The 27,903-nt window shown below is 31.7% G+C and overlaps 2 protein-coding genes and 1 pseudogene across 2 annotated transcripts; 2 read left to right on the plus strand and 1 right to left on the minus strand.

The window, feature by feature from the left end:
• Nucleotides 1-1,473: 1,473 nt before the first annotated feature.
• On the plus strand, nt 1,474-3,053 carry LOC122583178 (annotated as a pseudogene).
• Nucleotides 3,054-4,700: 1,647 nt separating this feature from the next.
• Nucleotides 4,701-6,975, minus strand: LOC122582339 (U-box domain-containing protein 16). Its single transcript, XM_043754708.1, has one exon. It carries the CDS (start codon nt 6,918-6,920, stop codon nt 4,914-4,916), a length of 2,007 nt encoding a protein of 668 aa, XP_043610643.1. The 5' UTR covers nt 6,921-6,975; the 3' UTR covers nt 4,701-4,913.
• Nucleotides 6,976-25,023: 18,048 nt separating this feature from the next.
• On the plus strand, nt 25,024-26,543 carry LOC122582276 (CBL-interacting serine/threonine-protein kinase 14-like). Its single transcript, XM_043754648.1, has one exon. It carries the CDS (start codon nt 25,188-25,190, stop codon nt 26,529-26,531), a length of 1,344 nt encoding a protein of 447 aa, XP_043610583.1. The 5' UTR covers nt 25,024-25,187; the 3' UTR covers nt 26,532-26,543.
• The last annotated feature ends 1,360 nt before the right edge of the window (nt 26,544-27,903 follow it).

A 27,903-nucleotide genomic window follows, 5' to 3' on the forward strand; every position in this document is an offset into this window, starting at 1 on the left:
ATTCATACATGTGTTAAGATTATTTTAATAAGCGATTTGTTAATGACAATTTTTAAGAGTTAAGATTGTCAATAAAAAAAAATTGTATGGATCAACTAAACTTACTCTCCTTAAAATTTAGTTTCAAAATGAATAATATTGTTCATTATAATTCAATAGTCAAATCAAAAGTATTTGATTCTTAAAGTATAAAGGGAATTAACATCATCATTATATACTGATATGAAAATGAAAATTAATTTAGGATGTGACAAATATTTTAATTAGTAAAAGTAGGAAAAGCATTGGGGTGGGGTTATAGATTTCTCCTAAATATATTAGTTTGGTAGCAAGTCTTTTTCTTAAATATCTTTATGTTTTTCAACCGATGGTGTGGCTTCTTATGTGGAGTCGTTGTTTTATTATGTGTTTGGTATATTTTTAGTTCTTAAAAATTAAAAATACATACATAAAAACGTTTATTTGGAATATTAAAAATAAATACCATAAAGATAACGCGGATCTTTGTTAAACAATGGAGAAGGTTATAAGTTTATTCATAAATTGTAGAAATCTCATTTTTACCGACTCATTAATTTAGCATGACAAATAAAAAAAATCACTAGAAGGTTTTTTTTCCATTGTCTAGAAGGTTTTTTTTCCATTGTCGTGTTAGATGTTAATGAGTTAGACCCGAACAGTGATATTGAAGGTGGGCAGTATACTTAAAGTTAGAACCCGCACACTCCTGCATAACATAAGTGATCACGTGTGCCCACACGCTTAGGAGGTAAATGCCCGAAACCATGAGGAAGCAACATCTCCTCCTCCAGTTACCTCAAAAAAGGCCAAAACCATCTTTCACGAGTTATGATTCCCAATACCATTCAAAGTTGTTTCTTCCTTAAAAAGTGAGAGGAAGTCTTGCAGCACCAAAATGGATATGCGTAACCATATGTTCTATTTGTTATGCAGGAAGAGAGTTGATATAAATCAAAGCTTAATTAGAAGTTTGATCATATTCTTTGACTTGGTTTGGGGTTGTTGATCCAAGTAACTGCTTTATTGTTTTTATAAGGGAAGAAATGGGTTTACACTTTAGAAAACAAATGAGAATGATTAACTATTGGAAGCTGTGTCAAATGAATTTTTGACTTATTTGAAACATTAGAGATTTCATAAAACTGATCTACATTACATGCATTTGATTGACAGATACTGTTTGCTGAAGAATAGCCTAACAAAGTATTTGAACTCATACTTATGGTCAGACGCTTTACTTTTAATACTTGGTGTTCTGATATGAGAGATCAGAACAACAGCTGCAGTCATAGAGTGGGTGGACCTAGATGAGACCCAAAAGAATACATTAGAACATAGCTGGTATTATATATGTGTATGTAGGTTATGTGGATTATACATGAGAGAACATTAGAAAACATAGTGGGTGTCATGTGTTGATCACTAAATCGTATATGTAAGAACTAAGAAATCATGGTTGCCATGGTGAGTTGGGGATGTGCCTGACTAAAATCTTGCGCCGTATTGGATTACTTGTTGATGGGTGTCCACTCTTGCCTTGATCAGCAACAGATACATAATTGTGTACGATTTGAGAAGATAACAGAAGATAATTATGCTTTTTATTGATAGATCATCATGTATAATTGATTTGAAGCTGTTGATGAAAGATGCCAGTGAACGTGGTGCCAAAGGCTTGTGTTCATGTACTTACCGATCGTCTTGATCTTGTGGATGGTTCAAGAGTTGGCATTTCTGAAACCCTTGATGCACATGTTGCTTCTGGTGGAGGGCGTATGTATGTGAGTATCTCACCATGGATCCATTATGAGGTAAATTTCTTTAGCATTCCTGAGGAAACTAGTCAATACTGATTTTACCTTTAAAGGGCTAATGTATGCACCACATGTTTACCACTGGGCTGAATACTTGTGTGTTGAACCTCTTTTGTGCAATTGATATATAGTTTCAATTTTCAAAAGTTCTGCCTCATTGTGACTATTAGAGGTCGCAAAATGGCCAGGTCCGTCTGGTAAGGTAACGGGTCAAGTTAGGAAATTTTTCGTATAAGGGTTGAACCTGGACAGGTTGACTTAAGTAATTAAATTGATTTACAAGGTTTTTAGGTTGACTTTTGACAAGTTCGATCTATTTGATATATTCTATTTTGGAGGAAAAACGTTACCAGCTTGACCCGTTAGAGAAAAAACATAACCCTGATCAACTCATTCATAAATATTATAAATGTTGACTTCTTCTGTTACTTTTGCATAATGATTGGGAAGTTTTGAAATGTGGTTGGAATGCACAGGTTCTTGATGAATCCACACACAAATTTAAAAATGTTGTTGAGGCTGTTAAGAAGCTACAAGAAGCTCCCGATGCTAATGACCAATACTACAACCATTTGTCATTGTTGAACCCAGTGGAAATGGTCCCATAATGGACGGTGACACTGGTGTCACAATCAATTCCCAGAAGATCGTATGACAATGATGCACAAGCTCTCGAGTATGAGAAGTATGAGAAGTCCCAGTTATCTGATAGAGTCCGGGTCCCCTAAATCCGATATGCTGGAATGCTTCATCATTCGGGGAGGATTACCATGTTTCGCCTCCACTAAGAGAGGACATCCGGTGAATATCTTGTGGATAACTGTATCCACGTCTTCGCTCGCAAGCTAGAAATAATAAAATTTTGACATACTTGTAAGTCTTTGAAAATACCAACCTTTGTGCACTTCTAAATTTATATAAAAAAAAAATCACGTGGCAGAGGGTTCAGAAATATTGTTCAAACTTTGTGGAAATATAGAGTGGACATTTAGCTTATCTCTTGACATAAAGTGATGAACTTGAGCCTCATTTATTTCTAAATTGACTGATTCTTGTACCATTCTGTGATGTATATATCCGAGGCTGGTCAAGTGAGTGATGCTGTAACTATACTCCAATTTTAGTTTCTTCTCAAACTTTATTGGTTCGCTAAACTTTGAGGATGACTTTTTTGTTGACAGTGAGACAGTCGAATTTGGTCATGTCACATTGGTTTAGAATGGAAACTGATCTGCATACCTTAATTCAAAATAGGAGGAATGCGTTGAAGTTCCAGAATTACCTTCAATTTCCAACCAAAGATGAATGCTTTGGAGATTGGTTACATGATGCAATCCTTAGTCGCAAGTTTGACCAGTTATATTTTCTCTGTCTTTTGCTCGGTAAAGACAGATTCCTATTCGCATATCTAGTATCAGGCTGTCTGGATATTAGGTCTACATTGGTTACTGTCAAAGTGGGTGGTTTTTCTCGGTGCAGGCTGAACTGGGTCGCATAGACCAGGAATTGTTTGTGCTATTTATATCATAATGTTCATTATATATTTAATGAGCTATCCTAATATGATCATGAAAAGCATGTTGCCTCGAGACTAATCTAATATATTGAAGATTGATTTTGGGGATTATATGTACTAAATTTACATTTGGGCAAAATGACCCGTTTCATTTCAAAGGTATTACGTTGTCTGTTCCATGTGCTAAAGAAATTTCATGTCCCGAATTGAACAATTGGTGAGTAATTGGGTCATAACTGCCAACTTACTGCTTTAATATGATTGTAGGATTGTTGGTAAGGGTGAGTATACCAAATGGTATCTTTGAAATGAAATTTCCATCCAAAAACCCATTTTAGTTGCATTAATATCTTTACCTGCGGCTTGGAGCAGATGATCTGTTGTCTATAAATTACTACAGAAGTAAAATATTTAGTTGGCAACATGTTTTATTTTAGATGAGTGGCGAAATGACTGGGTCTATTCAGTTGGAAAATGGGCAGCTTTTTAAGTACAGGCTAAAATGGGTCTGGCCACTCCAAAAACACCTCTTGACAGCAAGGACGTACCAAATGGTGGATTATTAATGTAGCAGCAAGCGTGATGAATCTTCATGGATCTGTGGCTCCTAATGACTATGAGACCACTCTTATTGAAGTTGTTGATTAAGCAGAATGGTTGTAAACTATATTGGCTTACATTATGAGGTGAATTCATCTTGGGGTTGATATTTAGTTTCACAATATAACATTTTTTCATCCGAGTCTCTGGGATTTCAAATAATCATGAAACTATACACATGAAACTACCCAAAAACAAGTTATGTTTTTTTCTACAAGAATATGCAAACATGTTACCTATTATCATCTGCTGATAACTTAAACAGATAATCCTTTTTAGTAGCTATTCATGATTTTATGCCGTTACGGCCCACTTAACCTTTTATAAATTCAAGATGATCAAGAAAACTCAAAAAGTGTAAAAACTCAAAAAAAGAGTACTTTATTTAAGAGGGTTCGGGTTGAGATCCCAAACCCAGGCATTTGTTGTTATAACTAATTTCTTATGTTAATTCAGTTATTTTGCTAAACATAAACAGTTTAGTTTTTATTGCTTCATATACTGCCCTGCATATATGTTTGTACATATTTCCCGTGCCCTAACCTGAACTTCAATGAGATCGTCGTTAAGATTTAATAGATTTGTAAAAAGTAGAATAGTTTGCCGTTCTAAAAAAGAAAATGTAACACATATTAGTAATCTATATATAAGAAATACAAGACACTCAAGCTACTTAGAATAGTCTTAAAAACATTAACATTCAAACTTATGCTTCAGCACTTATGCAATCTGTCATACAAACAAATAAATTATCGAACCATTTTGTATATAAAGTGTTATAAAGTAATAACATGTTTACATTTTGAAGGTGGGCACCATTGCCACATTTACTGTTTGATATAAAATTAGAAGAAGAAAAGCAAATGAAAGTATGCAGTTAATTACATAATCCCCCAAAAGAATCAAATGAAAAAAAAAAAAAATCTAGTTTCTTGTTTTTTTTTTTTCTTTATGTAAATGATCTATGCAGGCAACACTACTCTCGTAGTAGTTGTTGCAGTGGCTGAGTAGGCCGCTGTAGCGTTCCCATATAGCCCGGCTGCCCATCTCCGAAGAATCCTCAACAACGTTGCTGCCTTTCTCCGTCCTCGCCCTGTACCCATCCCCATTACTTCCCAAATCACTCTCTCGATACCTGGGATCGCGGCCAACTCAGACACAACTTCGGGCCCACCTTTACGACAAACATTCACAAGTGTCGCGGCCGCACTTTCTTGTGCCCTCTCGGTTCCATCCCTCAATATCATCGCCAACTTTTTTATTATATGAAAGGTTGCGGTAATAGCAGCCAATCCACCTTTTTTCACGACCGCCTCAAGAACTGTCACGCCTTCTTCTGGTAACCCGTCCATCACTTGACTCGCCATTTCAACTACTCCGATCTCAAGCAACTTTGCGACGGCCTCCCTATCACCTGCCAAGTTTAAAATTGCAACCAATGCGTCTCGTTTTGAACTAATAGGCCCATTTTTAGCCAATTCCATTAAACCCTTTATCACACGGCTTTTCCTGCCTAGCTTTTTTCGATAAGCATGAACACCCGTAAGACTAAAAATCGTCGCGGCTGCATTTCCTTTCGCTTCCCAAGTAGCACCATTTCGTAAGACCTCAATAACCCCGTTTAAAACCCCGTCTGTTTCCATTATAAGTGTCTTATTTGCTTCGAGTATAGACAAGTTTAGTATCGTTGTAACCGCGTTAACTTGTAACGTCGGATGCTCTTGTCCTAAAAACTTAACCAACAAAGGAAGTCCATCGGCTTCCGCGATACAAGCTCGGCTGTTTGAATCCGTCTTGGCTAACGCCCTAAGCTCGTAAACAAACCGATTTGTCGTTTCTAACGATTGTGATGCTTTCGCCTTTTGAAGTAAAAACGACACGGTCATTTTTGTTGCCTCAATCAACGTTTTATTCGTTGTTACGCCGTTAACTTTTTCCTTTGTTTCCGTTGATTCAAACGGAATCCTATGCTCACGGCACCACATTATTATCAAGTTACGCAATGCATGATTTGGTATCATTTCCGTATGGTCTAAGGTTTGACCTGTTTTCGGACATGTTGTGTGTCCGGATTCAATCCAAAGATTTATCGATGCCCGATCATATGTTTGTCCGGTAGATACAACCACCGGATCCCTGACTAAGTCCAGGGAAATCGGGCATCTAAAATCCGCCGGAATAGTCAAGTCTGTTGAACTTGACTTATTCCGGCGGACAATTTTTGGTGACGAGGATTCACCATACAACACGCATTTAGCGTAACGAACAAGTCCAATCAACGACACGATTTCCGCCTTTGATTTCTCGTCTTCTTGATTCCTATACTCTTCTTCCAAAACCTCGATTTCTTCCGTACAACTTATCGAGTCATTTAAATTCAACTTTTGGAAAATCTCCTTAAGTTTAAATTGTTGTGGAACAATTTCTCTTTTTATTCTATCCAATTTTTCCAGTACGTCGTTTCTGAGGACAGAATCCTTTTCATCGATATAAAAAACTGTTTTCGAGCATTGTTTTCGTATCAATATCACCAATTCTTCAATATCTTGACTCAGTTTCATATCTTTCATCGGAAATATATCAATCAAAGTCGATAATTCAAGAGTTAGTTCTTGAAACTTATTCGCTACGGATTGTTGTTGTAATAATAGCCATAATTTGCTATTTTCACAACAATCACAAACCAAGTTCTTGATACCGTTTAACACAATGAGCATTTCTTCAAAACATAACACCGCAGAAGCCGGAAACAAAGACTCGGAATTATAATTCATAACTAAGTCTTCGACCACAAGGGTCAATAATTTCGCTACGCGAATTATTGACTTTGAGTTATGAAATAATACGAAAGGAATCGGATTCAAAGCAGACGCTTCTTTCGATTTAAGTAATAGTGTTCGAAGAAGCGTCTCGTCTGAATCCGATTCCCGCTTCTTTTTTGGTGGCAATATTTCCGGTGTAACTGCCATAATGAAATGAACAGATCGAAAAATGTACTGTTTTATAAAACTTTTGAAATAAATGTAATTTGAAAAAAAAAAAAAAAAAAAAAAAACTTTGATTTAATTTGTTGTGAAAACAAGGAGATGTGATAGAATTTAATTCTAAAGATGATTACAAAAATTATTGTAGTAGTTGTTGGTGATAGCTGATTAGCTGTTATGATGCTTTTTTCATTTTCTAAATTTTTTTTTTTTGTTTGTGATAATTATAAGTTTTATAATGTGGCGTTATGGGGTCACATAAGCTGGAAAACGGCTGTTTGACGGAGTAATTTATTGCGTGCTTTATTGTATTTCTTTATTTATAAGTTTATTATTATCATTATCATATAGATATAGATATAATATAATTACTTTTTTATTTAATGGGAAAAATGAGTTAGTTGGGAACTTAAAGTTGAATATTGGGTGGTGGGTACACCAAACAAAACAAAGAAAATATATGGGTCACGGTTGTGTTGTGGTGGTGGTGTGCTGGTCTTAACAGCCGTCAGCCGCCGGCAGGTGACTAAATCTCCAAGACTTTTTCTTTCCATAATATGATTATATATAGAGATCTCTTATATATCTTATCAAGACATTTTCTTTTCTTAATATTATTAGATTATTATATATTTGGTATCAAAAATATAGTTAAAACAGAAGTTATTAATAATTGGATTTTTATTTTTTGTAAAATAAGAGGTCTTGTAGAATTACTTTTTTTCATCTTTAATTAAAGAAAAATGGTTTACATCAAACTTCCTCCGTACTTTGTAAAAGAGGGCATCAAATATCTGTTACTTGGTATTGTACAAAACAGAGTATTATTCGTGACACCAATGTTTTTTTCTTTTTAATCTCGTATTTCTATGGGATCCATTGACCTTTTATTTCCCGTTTGATCTTGTTTGATCAAGTTACTCCCTTATGACGATCATACTAATGCAAGTATGCAACTTGACTTGTATAACTTATCGTTATCAAGTTGTAATCCCAATCTTGAATAGTAAACGATAACCAAATTAGTCATCTTTATTTTAAAAATGTTGAAAGTTAATTTTGCAATATAACAAAAATACCTCTTAATTAATTTTAAATTATCCTCTTCTTTATTCATTAATTTTATTATCTCTATTAACATACCTAAAATCCCTTTAATGAAATAAATTACACCACCAGTCTCTCGGCTTTTAAAATAACTACACTAACCATTATATTAGTTGCATTTATATCAATAGCTTACACTACTCGTCGTCACCACCATCATTCATCACCGCCACCAGTCACCACCCATTACCGCCACCGCCGCTATATTGCGCGGACGCCATGTTACTATCAGAGACGGTTTAGAGGGTCGCCAAAGTGGCCGACGGACCGAGGCCCGATTTTTTAGGGGGGCCAATTTTTCTAGTTTTATTGTTATGTATATACGTGTGTAATTATTTAAGTCTATTATAAACTCTAACAATTATCTAAAACTAAAACATATAATTTAACCCATAAAAAGCCCACAAATATACATTTTATTGGGTTAAAAAAAGAGTTATCATTACTTATTGAAAACTCAAAGCGGATCAAGCAGCACCTTTTCAATCTCATTGTTCCAATTTTCATTTATTTGACATGACAAATATTTACTTTTGTTTATTATTTACAGAATTATTGTAATATGTATGCATATGTATAATATATTATTATTAAATGATATATAAAAATCATTATTATTATTTAAAAAATAATGACATGGTTGTTTGTTGTTTGTCATTTCTTTAGGTATTTCTATGTTGTTTTAAACCTATTGAAATTTTATTGTCTTTGGACTTTATATTTTATTTATTGATATAACATTTATTGTCATTTTTATAGATTAATTTATATAATATAATTTGTTGCATTCAGCTTATAAGCTCTTATTTTTGCTCTCGACCTACATCTATAAATCTTCAAGGACGGCCCTGGTTAGTATAAAATGAAAATAATAATAAAATAAAAAAGAAAAAATATATTTTGTTACTTAAAAAAAGTTAACAAACCTTATATCTTTATATTAGGAATGAAATCATAAACAGTACACGATGAATAGTTAAAGACAATTGAATACATGTTTTTATAAAAAAAAATTACAACAAGTGATTAAAAGCTTTTTTATTTTTTCACTTTATAATTCCACTAATTTTAACCTAATACCTAATAAAAAGTCTTCACTCTAATTTTTCTTTTTAAAGATGTGAATTATTCGTAAATATCGGAAGGTATAGCTTACGTTGTCTTAACCAGACTCGTGCTAGAGAACTCCCTCGCCAAATAGATCCCCAATTTAAAACTCTAGATAAGAAACCTCTATCATCCATGGAGGAGAAAAGTAACCCAAGCCCACCATGAGTGGAAATTAAATGTCTGTGGATATCGCAAAATATGTCTCAATCTTCACTCTAATGGAAAGACTTTTTTATGGTTTTTTTAATTAAATTAACGTCTATTGTTATATAATTAGAAAAAAACTTTTAGTCGATAGGTCAAGATTTCTCGACTGATTAATTAAATAACTCTTTGTATTAAATAGTATCAACCTTTTACAAAAGCTTTTCTCTTTAAAATAATTATTCATTTTATACCATTAAAAGAAGTCCTAAGAATAGCTCGTCACAAAAGTGAAACATGAGAAGTAGGTTGTTAAAAATAAAAAAATTATACTGTTAAAAAAAATGGTAATGAAGAACTATATGCTACATACTAAAAAATAAAATTCAATTTTCACATAAGAAAGAAAACCTTTAGTATAAAAAGAGAATGACTTTGGGAGGTCTTTGATTTTGAGATGATCCACCTGGGTTCGAGTCCCACTTCTCACATTTGTGAGGGTGGATTAATAGGGGTTTTTTGAGAGTCCTGGTTTCTAAAAATACTTCTAAAAATACGTGTAATTTAGGAGTAGGAGTAGAATAAATGTCGTTCAAAAAAAAAGGAGAATGACATATAAATATAACCACCTATAACAAAATGATTATTTAATGTAGTGACTCACTCAGGTGACTAGCATTATAATGTAAGAATCTTCATTTTTCGAGCTATGTCGTGTATGCTACAAGGCAACTTACAAAAAGCAACCATTTATGCCACGTATAATGTCACGTGTACTTTTATTTAATGATATATGAATGTAACCACCTATCATAAAATAGTTATGTGATGTAGTGACCTACTCGGATGGTTATATATGTAAGAACTTTCATTTTTTGGGCTATGTCTTGTATCGTGTACTTTTATTTAAAATCTAGATTACTTTTACGGGTACACGAAAATTGGTCATTCCAATTTACGTTTATAAGACTCGTATATTTGTAAGAACCACACATGTGTATATAATCATTTATAACGTGTCATATATACTAACAGGGTGAAATGTGCGTAGCAGGCACTCATTGTTCTTAAGTATTTAAATTTTAATATTTAAGTCATACAAATAATAAATTAAATGACATGGATAATTTACGAAATAAAATAAAGGCTTAGTATCTGCATTGCAGATGTACCCATCATGGGTACCGTCTCTCACACATAAGAGGATTTATTGGGTGTATCTTGTAAAATTCCGAAGGTTGAAAGTATAAATTTATGTTAAAAATCTACAGTGCAGATGATTACCTCATAAAATAACTATTTTAAAAGAGGAAAAAAATTATTATCTTTTTTTGTTTCATTATGGATTTAAGATCTGCTAGATGAGTTTGCAGATGGTTTCCCTCCATACAAGTAGAGGGGAGCCTCTCCTATACTTTCTTTTAGGGCTGTAAACGGTTTGGTTCGGTTAGCTAGAAATTTTAAATCGTTTTTCGGGTTTTGGTTTGGCTTGGTTAGTTAGAAATTTTGAACCGTTAAGTTTGGTTACCTGCAAATCGGTTACCCGAAAAAGTCGGTTAATTTCGGTTAACCATTTATTAAAATTATGCTAATATAAACTTTAAGTATTCAATTATAATAGTCAATTTACATTGCATTAGCTAATTCTTCTATGTATAATAGTTATTTAACTAAACTAATATTTTGTTTTTTAAATAAATATACATTACATCTAATTGTAATTTACTTTTCTATAGCGTTATATTTATACAATGCAAGTTTCTATTTAAAAGTATCATGATTTATTACTTAAAATGTCTTTTATATGCTATTACTAATATTTTTGATAAATATCTTAAGCAAAGTTAACAACTTTATATCTAAGAAAATTACTTAGAATATCCTAAATTAATCATAGATTATGAAAGAAAGTTAGTAAAATTGTTAATATTTTAGACAACATATACAAAAAAAATTAGTTAAAGAGATATGTAAATGATATATTCATGTAATACATATATGTGTAAATAACTAAATATACATATATATGATTATATGTGGGTATATATCAAAATTCGGTTCGGTTGGTTCGGTTAATCGCGGGTAATGAATATTGAAAACCGTAACCGAACCGTTACACTTCGGTTTTTTCGGGTTTCGGTTTTTTCCAGATTTGGTTTTTTCGGTTTCGAATCACGCGATTCGGACCAGTTTTTCGATTTTCCGGTTCATTTCTTACACCCCTACTTTCTTTTACAAAATATATTTATTTTTTTTCATAGATGCTGAAAGTTTCTCGTTCATGTATCAAGTCAAGACTCAAGAACTCTAGTTAATGGTATTGGTCACCTTTTTTATAATTTAGTGCTTTTTCTATTGAAAGGTGAGGACCCGCGTTTCATAATTTATTTTCTTACAATTTTTTACTTTTTAAGAATTTAGTGTTTCGGTGTAACTTTGGGTTAGCTCATTTTGCTGTACAAAAAATTACAAAGTTCAATACATAATATTAATGAATTTAAGAATATTTAATGTAATTTAAAAATATGAATAATCATAATGCAGTTAAAAAATTTTTATTAATTTTTGGTAAACTAAATATTTTAGGCTTAATTTTTTTCCAAGTGTTTGAGATTATGTTTTAAAGTAATTATTTATTTTTTCATTATTAGTACGTATGTAAAACACATATAATCCAAAAAAAAATAAAAATTGATTATTTTGCTATGAAAACGTAATTTTGGAGAAACATATACATACAATTTTTTTCCAAAATGCATAATTGAAAAGTTATAATCTAAGTTGAAAAAGAAAATTTTATTTTGTAAATGCCAAACCGTTTTGATAGATTTAGTAGATATTTTATTGCTGATATTGAAGTGTGGTGGGTAACGATTGTAGGGGTATATAACGATAAACGAAAAATAAATGTTGATGTGTTACTTCCCCAAAGAAGTCTAAACAAATGACAAGAAAAACTTCTAGAAGACTAATGTGAAAAGATAGAAACAAAAGGTTGATTTTATTTTACGAGCTGTGTGAAGAAAGTATAGATGATACATAGACGTATGAATCTGTATGAAAAGGTAGGATAATTTGATCGTGACGTTCATTCGTTTGATGTAGAAGAAGGGAAAATATTATATGATCAACCAACATTAATGAGTTTTGCTGTTTTGAGATTAAATTATTTAAGACAATACTTTAGTTATTTATTATTGAAATATACGAGGGTCGGTAACCACACGTTGTGACGGTTAAATGGTGATAATAATACAAAATAGTGGGGGAGGAACAATGTCGGCCTTATAGTACTAGTGGGTCAGGCATGGGCCCGAGGCCCACCAACTACTAAGGGCCCCCAACTTTTAATACATCAGCTATATTATACTAATATTACTAAATGTAGTTTAAAATTAATAATAATAATAGTTAGGGTTCTTTTATCTAAAACAAACGTAGCGGCTTGCATCTTTGAAAACACCAACCGTTTCAACCATCAATCCATCACTCTTTTCTTGAAAATCAAAACTCCATTACTCATCTATAGAAATTTGAAGAGTGTGTCGGGTTACCATGATTATAACATTCAAGTTTATAAAGGGTATTTTGATTATCACTTATTTTCAATTCTTTATCCCTTGCTCTCATCTCTTCTTTCTCTTAGCTATCTAATCTCTCAATTCTTCTTGTCGTTCACCACCAGGTTTGTTGCCCACCCGCCATCACCACCATGAACCACCAGGTCCACCACCGAGCAGGTTAGTACTAACTTGTTATAATAATAATTAATCTGTTATTGTTTTTTCCTCCCTAATGTTTATTGTTTTAATTAATTTTGTACTTCTATTTGATTGACATTGCAGGTATTTAGGTAAAACACTTTTTTGTGATTTTTTTTTGTTTTGAGAAAAAAACTTCATGAGGCAGGTACCATTCCACAGTACCCATGACTCCATGAGGCAGGTACTACAGCAGATTTTTGCAGTGATTTTGTATATCCGGGAGGTAGGTACTTTTTTTTTTGTTTACATTGTTTTGTATGTCAATTAAAAAGGCCCCCAAAATGAAACGACAAGACTCGATTTACTCGAAAACACGAAAGTTTTTTTTTTATATATATATATAGCCCTACTGCGCCGCAGTGAGGTCGAGTCCTCCCACTGTGCCGCAGTGGAAAACCTCAGACCAAGAATGGAAGAACCCTACTGCGCCGCAGTGGGTTTGACACTCTCCCACTGCGCCGCAGTGGGAGGAAAAGGAATTCTGACCGTGGGTTTCCACTGCGCCGCAGTGGACAAAACCTCCTCCATTGCGCCGCAGTGGCCCATAGTTCAGCAACATCAAAATCTGCCCACTTAAAGATTCAACCAAAACCTTCAACCTCAAACCAAATAATACACAAATTACATTCCAGAATCGAAAGCAAGAGAGTTAACTAGAAAACATTCATATTTGTCAAATTCGATTGACCCACGATCCACTACACAACCATAGGGGTCGATTACCCATTTTGACATTTTACAATCAAATAACCATCTTTGTCAACTCCCAAAAGACATAGGCATGACCATTTACAAAGTGTATCAAAACATGACAACTAACAACCAAAATGTACCATGAGCCAAAGTCAAGAGGGACAACTAGGTTTCTAACCAAATATGTCATTCTTCCGAGAATAGCCAAAATACCTTCCAGGTATCTACAATCACTAGCAACTTCAATCTCTATCTTCAAGACAAGCAATCTAGTTCCTTCTTCCGGAGCTACCTATAATCAAAGGGTAAACATCTGAAAGGTAAGAGAATGCTTAGTGAATATGCTTGCATATAATCATATAAACGAAGGAGGGCAATGCTCAAGGGACTGTCGCATATAGACTATGACACCATCGTGTCATATCCATAATACTCACCCTTGGGCTAGGCATTACATGGATCCATATAAGCAAATGATTACCATTACAATCAAATATAACAATAACAATTGCTCTACATGAGCCTATGGCCACCAATTAGGCATGTAATCAAGCTCAACCACAAACGTGGGACTTAACGCAAAATCAATTACCACCAATGGACACACTCAACATCGAATGGTAATTGACCCAACGATTATATCAAGATATGCAAGTATACTCATCTCCTTCGCAAAAACAACAAATAATCAAGATAACCGCAAAAACACAATATCAATCTTTCAACCTATCATATATCATAATGCATACATAAGAAGATGTTCACTTTTCTAGCTATCTCAACATAACTAAACAACCCTCTCACTAGCATTCTAACCTCTAATCAATTCTACTAAGTCATTGAGTTGCTTACTTAACAAACTATTCATATAAATTCCAAGATTTCATCATCATCATCATTATTTCAATTACTAGTAAAATCATCATTTTTCATAGTTGGAGCTTTTCTACCAACATTCTCATTTAAATCAAAATTAACATAAGCAACTCAATAACTAACCCAAAATATCCAATACTTAGGGGAAAATCATACTTGGGCTCATCACTAACAAAAACCCCCAATTCTTATTTTTCAAGAACCCTAATTTCTAGTAAGGAAAGGAAATTGAGTTAAGAAGTAATTACCTCAAGGAATGTAAGACAAATTTAATACTTGAAATCACTAAGTTCTTCCTTCCCATCTTCCCTTGATGATTTCGACCACCACCACAACCAATTTAACCCAAACCCTAACTTTTTAATCTTGAAAGATGAAGGGATAAATTGTTCTTGATGATTATTATTATTGATTTTAGCTTTGGATTAAAGATTACCAAATTGATTTTTGTCTGGAATACATGTAAAAAGAGAATAAGAGTGGTAGTGGAATAGGGTGAGTCAACAAACAAGATGGCTGGCATCCTTGGGTGATGCCACACCCCATGCCTCCTTTTTGGGTATAATTTACCCGCTATCCGCCAAAGTTCCAACTAAATTAACTCCCTTTCAAAAACAAAATACTAGGAACTTATTTTAATGTCAAAACTACAAAAAAAAGGTTAATTTATTACCTTAAAATTACCGGGGTGTTACACAAAATTGATCTCGCTTAAGCCCCTAAAAAGATTAAGCCGGCATTGGGGAGGAATCGATATGCGTTTGTGTAAATAGGAAGGAGAGAAAGAAGTGACGGTGTGTTAGATTTTGGTAGGGTGTTTGCCTGATTGTGTTTAGAGATATAGTTATAGAAGTAATGTGTGAATTAAGGGTAATATGGAGATATTGAAAACATTGTTGAATTTTCTAAAATAGGGCGTCCGGCCAATATGTTTATTATAGATATGGTTTAGGATTTTGGTAAAGACTAACATGGTATCGGCCCAATAAAGTAATTATACATATATTTTTATTGATAACATCTAGGGGTGTTCGTGGTCCGGTTTGGTCCGATTTTGACTAAATCTTAAACCAAACCGACATTTCCGATTTTAATATATATCAAACCAAACCAGACCAAATATGTTATCAAACCAGACCAAACCAAACCATGTAAGCCTGACAGATTTGGCTGGTTTGACAGTTTCGAAATTTTTTTGCTTTTATCTCCAAACCATGTAAGTTGTAAGGTGACTTCAGGAAGATATGCATTTATATGATGTGTGTGAGATATTTTTACATAGCTAGTGACTTACTAAAATCATACTTAAGATACCAAAAGTCTAAAGTTATATATATATATATATATACTAGGTCTTTTACCCGCACGATGTGCGGCTATTTAAAAATATTGTTTTAGTTATATGAACATTTATAATTACTTTTAACAACTATACATTTTTTAGGCATGTACATATAAATCTATATTATCATTAATGAAAATTTTTACATTTATTGAAATAGATAAATTCAAAATATAACTCTTATTATTTATGAAAATCATTTATATGAAAACATACATTATTAAATATTCATATTAACTATCACATATTATACTTCATGCAATACTAATGAACATAAAATGAAGTTAAAATGTAAATGTAATGTAAAATCATAACGATCTCTTATTTTTTGCAAAGTGATATGTGACTTATTAGAATTTCATCACACTCTTTCAAAGAAAATAGTTTCATGAAACTTACTTCATCAAATAATAAAATTCGTAAAAGTTGAAAAGCTTTAATTAAATATAGTTAGAAACCAAATTCAAAGTATAATTAGATTACAAAGAACAAACCTATGATTCAAATTACGTTGAATTCACCTGTAATTGATAATAGTTTTTATAAAACGTAAAATACCACCACGAAAAGGATAAAAAAAACTATATTACAATGTGATATATAATATTGGTTATATTGGATAGTAAAATTAAGAAATAAATAATTTGAAAACCAAATATTTTCCAATTTAAAAATATATTTTAAATTCATACGGATATAGAATGTGATTTTTACTTTTATTTTTTTAAAGATTTTGTTTATATATAGATTTTATTTTTATTTTATTTAATAGTTTTAGATAATATAATTTTGTAGATTTATATATTGTAAAAAAATATAGAGATGCCATATAGGATCAAGACCTATGTGGCAATTTTTAAAAATAGCTTTAAATTGTATAAGGCTTTAAAATGCTAGGATAACTACTATTTTAATATTTATATAGATATTTACATATTTACCAAGTTTTTAAAATCATACTTAAAATACCAAAAGTCCAAAAAAAAGTTAATAATATATTTGAACATTTTACTAAAGTTTGTAAATGTTAATAAAAATACCCATAGAATATATTTAGTAAATTTAATAAATATGTGAATTAAATATATAAAAAATATTTTGGTCCGGTCCAGTTTTGACGGTTTGTTCTTTGTTCAAACTATAACCGGACCAAAGAACCCGATTTTTTCAAAACTTAAACCGTCAGACTAAACTTTAACAATTCAATCCGACCAAACCAATCCAATAAATTCATGTAACAATTAAATTAAAAGTAATTGGATGTTATTAGGGGTGTTCATCAAACCGTAAAACCGTCAAAACCGGACCAAACTTTATCCGGTCTTACGGTTTGATGAACACCCCTAATAACATCCAATTACTTTTAGTTTAATTGTTACATGAATTTATTTAAAAGAAAAAAAAAACTCAAGGCAAATTTATCCCATGTATATTTTAAAATCTTTCTTAAAAAATTTATAAAACATGTTTGAATTTTCATAATTAGATTTTTTTCGAAAAAAATATAAATTACTAAATAAGTTTGACTAAAGGTCCATCGAGCCATGTATTAGGCCCGGCCTATTATTCAAGCCCATCGTGTATAACAATCCGTGTTCTGTTGATTTATGAGGAGGTAGGTATCCTCAATAAGCCCAAAACTCACCAAAATCCAAACATTGAAAGCTGACCGGAATAGCGGCCCTCGCTGGTATTTCTTGCCTTTACGGTAGCCATTTTCTTGTTTAGAAATTGATAAACTTTAAACGAGTGACTTCACGATCCACACAAAATTTACATGTATTTAATTATAAAATATTTACCGTACCACTTAAACTTTAGAGGTATCTCTACATTCTTTTAAACGAGTGCCTACACGATCCATACAAAATTTATACTGTATGTATTTATAAAATACTAAATTATTTTTTCGCGTAATACGCGAGAAAAATATATTAAGTTTTAATAATAACATAATTAATAATTGAAAATAACATATTAAAATAACTATAATACCGTAACTATAATACCCATAATACTTTTTTTTTTTAAAGGCAACAACGGATAAATGGCTAACATTCCCCACGCGGATGCGTCCACGTCCGTACGTCTCCCGGCAATGTCCTAAAGGGTTTGCTTCCCGTGTGTTAGATGAGTATAGCATTGTTAGATGGGAATACCCATAATACTTATTAAAAATAATTAATTTACACTTTTTGATTTTCCATCACCAATTTACACTTTAACCCTATTTAAAAATAGTTAATTATACTTTTTGGTTTTTCATCACCAATTTACACTTAAAAATAATTAATTTACACTTTTTGGTTTTCCATCACCAATTTACAATTTCACCAAATTTAAAATTAATTGATTTACACTTTTTGGTTTCATTGGTAATCTATAATATAACTCACGTACGACAAAAAAAAAAACTGAAGAAGCTACGATCAACTACAAAAGAGATTTTCTTTTTATATACTTTGCACATAATTAATCATTATTATTATTTTTTAACATTGAATTCTTATGTTATTGTTATTTCTTTTAATTTAGTTTGACGTTCGTTATAGTTTTTTCTTCAACAACAAAAAATATGACCACATTAGTTCATATTGAAAATCTTAAGCCAATACATGTTAACCATCATTTACGACTCCGTGTTTCATTTTTAGTTTTCGTATTAACTAAGTTTTATATGACCTGGCTAATCTAAATATTAAAGTTGAAAAACAAATGGTGAATTAGAATCAATATTTATATGAAGTTTATTTTCGTATTTTTCTTTTTTAGTTTTCGTATCAATTAAGTTTTATATGACTCGGCTAATTTAAATATTATATATTAACTTTTGTATTTGTATCCTATCTTAACTCTTAGGATTTTTAATGTGAATAAAATAAATGATGGTCACCTTAAACTGATTTTGATCCGAAGCATAAAACATAAATTGAACATCAATGACATATAACTATTATGGAACCAAAAATAAGGAGCATCCACAATTTCATAAATTTTTTTCAGTATCTATGTAATAAACTTGAATTCTAATTTTTTAGCTTTGATTAATATATTTTGAGACTATCCGTTCAATGGACGGGTCTGAGCACTAGTTATATTACATATAATATGTTATATTATAATAATTAAGAAGTGTATATTTTAACAAATCATATAAAGTATAAGTATTAATATTGTCATTAATAAAAGTTGAAATAATTAAATTTGATCTAATGACTTTAAATCAAAGATGAAAGATATCCAAAAGTTCCTATTAATTTAGGAATGAATTTAGAACCTTGTTATTATCTATAATACCTTATAAAGGAAACTGGGTTCCTCCCCTTTACTTAATTAAGAACTTGATTAGACAAAAATACTCTTAAATAATCTTCCTTGCTAGGCACCTTCTCATGTGATATACCAACTATGCCCTTCAACTATTTTCATCTCTAAAAAAGTACTCTCACCGCCACCACCGGACCGTCTTCCCCACCACCGCCGCATTGCGCGAGTATCATGCTCGTGTATATATATATATATATATATATATTGGTAGATTTACCATACCACTTAAACTTAATGTGTTTTATTACATATTTAGTCATATACCACGAGAGGCGGAGAGACAACGAACAATAGTCTAGCACTTCCTTTGATAACTTTTCATTGTAATAAAGATGAAAGATCAATATTGACTTGAAGAATATCTTTAATTATGTTCAACTTTAAAACTCAAAGCCATAGGCCAATGAAAGTTTGGCTTCATCATGTATTGTAATTATAATCTATACTATATAATGATCAATCATCCTAATTGGTTAGCCTAAAAATCCTCTTAATTTATAAGATTATGACATGTGGAAAATCAGGGGGTGAGATTAGGAAAGAGAATTAGGAGGATTTTTAGGAGGATTAGTTAGGAAGATTTATCATTTTCCTATTAATAAACTAACTACCATCCTCTCTTTTCAACTCTCTATCTTTAAAATACCCAAAATACCTTTAATTTTCAACACATTCCTAACTCACACACTATATCTACCCAATATATCCCTAAAATATTTTACACCCATATTTATCTAAACTATCTATCTCCTATATTCTATAATTAATTTAAATATTTCCATCTAATATCTCTATAATATTTTTAATAAAGTTATTTACAAAAGATACATCCTTAACCATAAAATAATTATACTATCATTTACGTCAATTACTTTTAGATTAATAACCACATCGTTACCACCACCGTCACTACCACCACCGTCACTAACACCACCCGTTGCCACTACCGCCGCCGCATTGCACAGGTACTCATCTCGTTCATCAATACAAGTTTGCATTATTCAAAAGAATTGCGATTATTTTACAAGTGAAGATTAGTTTCTAAGTTATCAGCTACCGTTACCAAAACCTCTACTTATAGTTGATAATCCGATTGGTTTGTGTTAAGTTCAAAGATATCTGATAAACATTTTGCATGACACTTGAGGATGAATTACACTATCGCTAGTTGTCACTAGTGAAATAATTACAATATTTTTAAAATGGATGGAGAGGCGTGAATTTGACACTTTCATCTATATATTATTCATTAGCCACATGAGTTGCATGCGACAATAATTCAAAATAATGTAATATGATTATTGATGAGGTTTATATATGTTATTTGAAGAATAAGACAACATGCAAGTAGTTGTCATAAAATATTAATTATTTGTTTCTAATCAAATGATCAGATTGTTATTATATGTGCTTTACTTGTTTCATTCGAGAATGACGACTTCATACTGTAGGACATGCACCATTTTATTCATCTATCATGAATATTTGATATTTAAGAATTAGGATAAGATAATTTTAAAAAGAAGGTAGAGGACTAATGTTTTTCTTGTGTTTGTAGTGATCAAAGTAATTAATGAATCAGATCAATTGTTTGGAACTTTAGTAAACTGTAGTCTACCATCTATAGTATGTATTAATGTATTGTATATCTAATGTTCAAAAATGGTTGTTGTATGTAGTGGTGATCAGTATTTGGGTATGAGCTATTAAACCTGAAAACCAATTTAAATATGAAGAAATGAACTGAATTATATATAAAATCATTGTTTGGTTTGGATCGAATTTGAATTGATTAATAAGTAAATTGATTTATGATTTGACTTTTGATTTATAATTAATAAATAAATAATTTATATATATACTTTATATCAAATGTTATACTCGTGTGAAATAAAACATAATTACGGTCATAAATCAAAGAAAAAAACTTTGAAAGTCAAATTAGGATACTTAAACTGGGACGGAGTTGAGGGAGTACAAATTTAGGTTATCCCGAGAAATCCGAATTACATATGTATACATGTAATGTAAGTTAGATAAGGGTAGGGCTTGTTTGTTTTGCATATTCATTAAGTGTTTGAATGTAGATTTGGGGTCGATTTGGCTAAAATGATAGATTTATGTATGAATGGAAGTTGATCGTTGTGATTCAAAATATTATGGTTTTAGGCTGTTGGTTTGGTGGCCCCCTGGCCGGAGGTGGCAAGCAGTGACTGGCGGTGGCAAGCAGTGGCCGGCGCGTTCATGGTTGGAGATTGATTGTTTTATTTATGTATATGCGGTTAATACTTTTCCAACTCTTTTTTTTTCCTTTCTTGCCACCCTAGAGAGTTGAGACGTACAACCCCGGAATTAAGACAAGAAGCTTGAAATCTAGCAAATGATAGGTACGAATTTTTGGTCCTTTTCGGTGCTATGGCATTCTTAAATTTCTTCCACATTATAACGAAATAGCTAGTTTACGTTGTAACAAGCGGCACAAGTTGAAAGTGTTGATGAATTTGTAGTACGTACAAAATGACCAACTAAGAACTCGAAAAGCTCCTCCTTTGTTTGAAAACTGAAAAGGTTTCCTTTTTCTCTTTTCTTTAAGGAAAGTCAAGTTCTGTGTTTTGTTGTGCTTAACGTACATCTTCAAACTTCTTTTGAACGGCTTGCTCACGACATTATGCGTGCGGTTCAAGAGTACAGTTGTGGCGTGCATAATCGTATATGCTGTTGCTCGTACTTTCCATGTTCCCTTGCTTGAAAAACCCCATGGTAGAAGTTTTTTAGCTAACAAACTAAATGGGTATAGTAGATAAAGTTTGTAGAGTTCTACCTCAATTATACACACTCTACCTAAGGCACAATGGATACTGTATGCAGAGAAACGGTTCATTTTCAATGTCGAATTCAAAAATATATATTTTGACACGTTATATACATATAAATGGGACTTATCCGATGCCAACATAATTTTGTTCATGATAGTTGGATAGGATGTATATTAAGTAATATGCCATAAAAGAAAAGAAGAAAAAAAAAGTAAAGTTTCAAATATGGGTGGGTTGGATAATGAACCAAAACTTGGCAACTTTTAGGTATGGCTCAGGTTGACCCAAAACAAATTTTAACAAGGATAATATTTTTTAATCTTTAAGATAAAAAGTATTATATTTATAAGTTTTTTTTGTTAGATTTTATAGATTATCTTAATGCAAATATCTTTTTTAGATTCAAATTTATGAAAATAAAATACAGTTAAGGCAACAGCTTGTACATTTGCCCGTTTGGTTGTTCCATTTTAGCTATATTTCTTTTTTACTTGTTTGACCCTATATATAAAATAACTCACATCAACCCATATATACTCATGGTTTAAGTTGCCAATTATATAGTTTGTTTGAAACTTGACAAAACAGAGAACTTGCAACTCTTTAGTACCTCAAAAGTAAATGAAACAGTAAATTTGTTAGAAACTTGACAAAACAGAGAACTTGCAATTCTTTTGTAGCTCCTAAGGAAATGAAACAGTAAATCAATAATTAAAAAATATTGAAAAAGACTTAGAAACTGCAATTTTCACATGACATGCTAAGACGTAACCTCTCTTAAGTCGTTACATTTTTATCAAGTCTTCTCGAGGATAGATTCATCTAGTTTGAAGTTCCATAGACCATCTAACTTTACTATTATTATTTTTTTTTTTATCAAGCATATACCTTTATTGTGTGATGTAATAATTAGTTTGATATGTTCGATCATGGTTTTATTGAAAAATTTCTCTCTTATTCATTTAACCGTATATAAACTTACTCCGACATCTTATAAACAGCAATTAATATACTTACCGCACATATGTTTCGGTTTATCTTCTTTTAGTGAATGAAGAAAGTATTAGATCTTATGGGATATTTTTTAAAAGAGAAAATTACATTTTTGGTCTCTCAAGTTAGCAGGATTTTCAGTTATTACCCTTAAATGAATTAATTATAGAAAAACCCTAAAGTTGGTCAATTTTTTTACTTTTCACTCTGTGACTAACAGTCGTCTATTAGGTCCGTTAAGGCCGAAACCCCGAACGATTAATGTGATATAACTTTTGAGGGGAAAATTGTCATTTGTAAACCAAACGGCGACAAAAGTGAAACAACTTTGAGGAATTCACATAGTCAGAGTTTACAATCTTAAATCTAAGGGGGGAATAATACCACAATTTATTTATTACATACACAATTGGCTATGCATGCATGATTTGCTATGAATTACACATATAATTGAGTTACAATGCATACATATATTATAGATAAAATTAACTACACATAGTTTGAAAATAACTTGAGGGATCAAGGGATCAAGTTAAAGTAATTTTAACTCTTGATTTAAAATCAAAAGTTAAGATTAAAAGATTATTGTTCAATCTTAACCTTTAATTTCAAATCAATGATCAAAATTTTCCCAACTTGAATAACTTGAGAAAAATCATTTTTCGTCATTTTAGGCATTTTTGGAAAGAAGAGTGAGATTAATACTATGACAATTCATATATTTTGTTTATTGTTTAATGTATTGTCATGATTAATATTCTTAATTCATAAAATGATGACATGTAAAAAGTAAAGTATAAAATTGAAGATAAGATTAAGTGAAATTTATTTATCACATTTATATAAATTTAGAAACATTTTTAGTCTAATATTTTGGAGGATAAATATTTTTTGTATATTTTAATAATCAAAAGTGTATACAGTGTATCACTTCGCATTTGGACATGATTGGAATTTTGGGTTGTGTTCTTTTTTGGCAATTTAGAAATTCGAAAAAGGCGTGTGTAACATAATTAATTTATTTAAATTAATTCGTCAACGTCGAGGTTGCTATTTTCAATTATTATCAACCCAAAATGATGACAGCAAAGCACCGTGACCGTCCATTCCCTCCCTGTCGAAATCCACCGTGAGTCACATATACCGTGTTTTTCTTTATTGATCGTTTAAAAAACAACGGTCAAGGCCGACTTTAATTTCTACTTTTAGAAACGACCTAGAAATATAGTTTCCGTACGGGAATTTACTTAGATTATCCCTGATGTAAAAAATATAAATTAGAATCAATAATCTTGTCATCTTATCTTTCAATTAATTTAAAATGATTAGGAACGTAGTTACTGTAAATATTATCTGTTTAGACATTAAAATCATGAAGAAATTTATAAATTTGCTTACACATGAAAATGTGTGAAAATTAAAAAGAAACTTTTGAAAAATTATAATTAGGTTTTAGATGTTTATCTATCTTATTTTGAGTGATAAAAAAACCGATTATTTTGTTAAAGGCCTTTTGACTATGTATATTATGCGAGTATTCACACTCAAATATACATGTCATCTTTAAAAATATCTATGTGGGCGAGTCTACACGAACCGACTATTTTTGTCAATTGTTGCATGTTCCGTGAAGTGTCAGAAAAAAAGAAATCACATGATAACGTCATCTGAATACCAAAAATATTTATTGTCAATAAGATGACCCACTAATATCAAACCCCTAAAAAAATAAGCTAAATTTTTTTATAAAAAAAACATAAAATATCAAGTATTAAGATTAAAAATAAAAAAAAAGTTAAATTAAATCAATAATCACATATTCACATATAACTTCTATACTTTGAAAACACATGTTAATTCCGTACATATAAATGTATATATTTGCAAATATGATGCATCATCTCTAGTTCTCTACATCCTTATCAAAATACAAAATATATCAATATCAATTATTATTATATATATCTCTCTCTCTCATGATAACCCACCTTCCTTCCACCTCAAATCCATCATCTCCATTATTCTTATTTCTCAATCTAAATCCACAATTCACAAAAATCAAGTCCTTTTTCATGACCTGATGCCGGAATCAGAACACCCCGCCGGCGGCGACGATCAGCCGGAGAAGACCCTGTTCGGAAAATACGAGGTGGGTCGTCTTTTAGGCTATGGTGCCTTCGCAAAAGTTTACCATGCTCGCAATATCCACACGGAGCAAAGTGTCGCAATCAAAATTATTAACAAACAAAGAATTCTGAAAGGCGGTTTAGCGGGTAATATTAAACGCGAAATATCAATTATGCGGAGATTACGTCATCCGAATATCGTACGTCTGATTGAAGTTCTCGCGAACAAGAAAAAGATTTTTTTTGTTTTGGAATTCGCGAAAGGGGGTGAGTTGTTCGCGAAAGTCGCCAAGTCTCGGTTTAGTGAAGATCTTAGCCGTAAATATTTCCAACAGCTGATTTCAGCCGTTGGATATTGTCATTCTCGCGGTGTTTTTCACCGCGATTTGAAGCCTGAAAATTTGTTACTTGATGAAAATTGGAATCTGAAAGTTACGGATTTTGGGTTATCCGCTTTAACGGATCAAATACGGGCAGATGGGTTGTTGCATACGTTGTGTGGTACGCCTGCTTACGTGGCACCAGAGATTTTATTAAAAAAAGGTTATGATGGTGCAAAGGTTGATGTTTGGTCTTGTGGGATAATCTTGTTTGTTCTTAATGCGGGTTATTTACCGTTTAATGATCCGAATTTGATGGTTATGTATCGAAAGATTTATAATGGTGAATTTCGGGTTCCTAGGTGGACATCAAAAGACCTCAAACGGCTTATATCGCGTCTTCTGGATACTAATCCAGAGACGCGAATTACCGTTGAGGAAATTATTAATGATCCTTGGTTTAGAATTGGCTATAAAGAGGTTAAATTTCATCATGATTACCTCGAGTTAAAAGATGACGAAGAAAATGACGATTTTGATGAGTCATCAGAAATATCCACCTCTACGTCCACGTCCATAAGTTCAAATTTAAAAACGATGAACGCGTTTGATATAATCTCGTTTTCCTCCGGATACAATTTATCCGGATTGTTCGACAACAAACAAGAGGACGGGGAACGGTTTTTGTCGACGGCATCTCCGGAGGAAATTATCGAGACGGTGGTCACGGTGGCGGAGAAGGAAGAAATGACCGTGGTAAAAAGAAAAGAATGGGGTGTACAAATAGTTGGAGGGTTAAATTGTAATTTTGTAATGAGGATAGAGTTAAAACGGTTAACGGAAGAGTTTGTTATAGTGGAAGTTAGGATTAGAGAAAATGAAGTGGGTCCCAGTTGTAAATTTTGGAAGGAAAAGATTAGACCCGGTTTAAATAAATTAATATATAAAAATAAAACCGGACCGGCCGGATGTCGATGACTTGTATTTCAATTATTGGCATTTGCTTTTTGCTTCCTTCTTATCTAACTTCCCATGTGTTGTTTTGCTACATGTGGGCCTAATTATTAAGTTACGAAACTTTTTATTTTAACAATTTAAGTACAGAATAATTTCTTGTACTCTTACATAATTGAGGTTTTTATATTTAGGTTGTAAATCGGATCATTAATAAATTACTAATACTTTTGTTTTGTTTGTTTGCGTACTTTTGCCATTGATATATCTTAAACCGTTTGACAAGTGTCTTTTTGGATTTAAAAAGTGGTACCACATTTCCATTTTATTTGTGTTTGATTCTAAAAAAGAGGTAATACGAATGAGCTGAACTTTCCGACTTCGCTTTAGTCTTCGTATCGTTTTGATTCTCGTATCGAAAAAGTAGTATCGAATTCTAAGTGAAAGGGAAGCCGGTACTAACTTTTGTTGGTTCTCATATACGTGTATCATACTTTTCATAGGAACTCCTAAAGTATATTTATGCATTTGAGTCTGTTCAGTCGTGCCTATCCCCGATAGTCACTCTCTTCCAGAAATAGGAGCTCAAAATCTTGCAAGCGGGAAAGCTTCTATCTCTTATAGAGAATAAACATAGGGGAAAGAGTGATAACAATTGATATAGAAAAGAAAAATAAGACTGAGTCTTTGAAGAGCCGGTCCTGACTTATTTGATGCTCAGGGCAAAATATTTAAAAATTGCCCACTATCAAAGTTTTATAGTCGAATGACCTAAAAGTTTATAATATTATCAGGCTGTGTTTTAACTCTTATTTAATAAATATGTCACAAATATATAAGTCGAAAAAATAAACTTCGAATTAGAAGTTTCGTATAACCCATCGCCTTTAAAATGATATATTTGTGCAAATTTGAAGTAAAAACATTAACTAAATTGTAATCGTCAATGTTAACTAAATTACTTAATATTTTAACAACCCTTTAATTGCAAATAAGTATTTTAAAAAAAAAATCTTATTTCAAAACATTACAAAATTAAATATAAAAGATGGTACAAAGAAATAACATACATCCGTAAAAAAAGTTAATAAACTTTACCATTTAAATATTTAATTGAATTTATAGGCTAGTCAATGATAGATAGTCAAAGACTCAAAGAGCTGCATAAAAACAAAAGCCCCATGGCCACATAGTACTTGAATGACTAATATAAAAACTTGAACAACTACAAGGGCTTTTTACGAAAAGTAAGTTAAAAAAGAAAATTAACGTGTCTTTCTTCTTCACGCCTACAGCATCACACATTCAGAAAACTCCAAACTCCATTTAAGCTGAAACTTTATTTTCATATCTAACTTCATAACTATATAAAACACCCGTTTCATGATAAAACATT

Source organism: Erigeron canadensis, chromosome 9 (genome assembly GCF_010389155.1).
Source record: "Erigeron canadensis isolate Cc75 chromosome 9, C_canadensis_v1, whole genome shotgun sequence".
NCBI lineage: Eukaryota > Viridiplantae > Streptophyta > Magnoliopsida > Asterales > Asteraceae > Erigeron > Erigeron canadensis.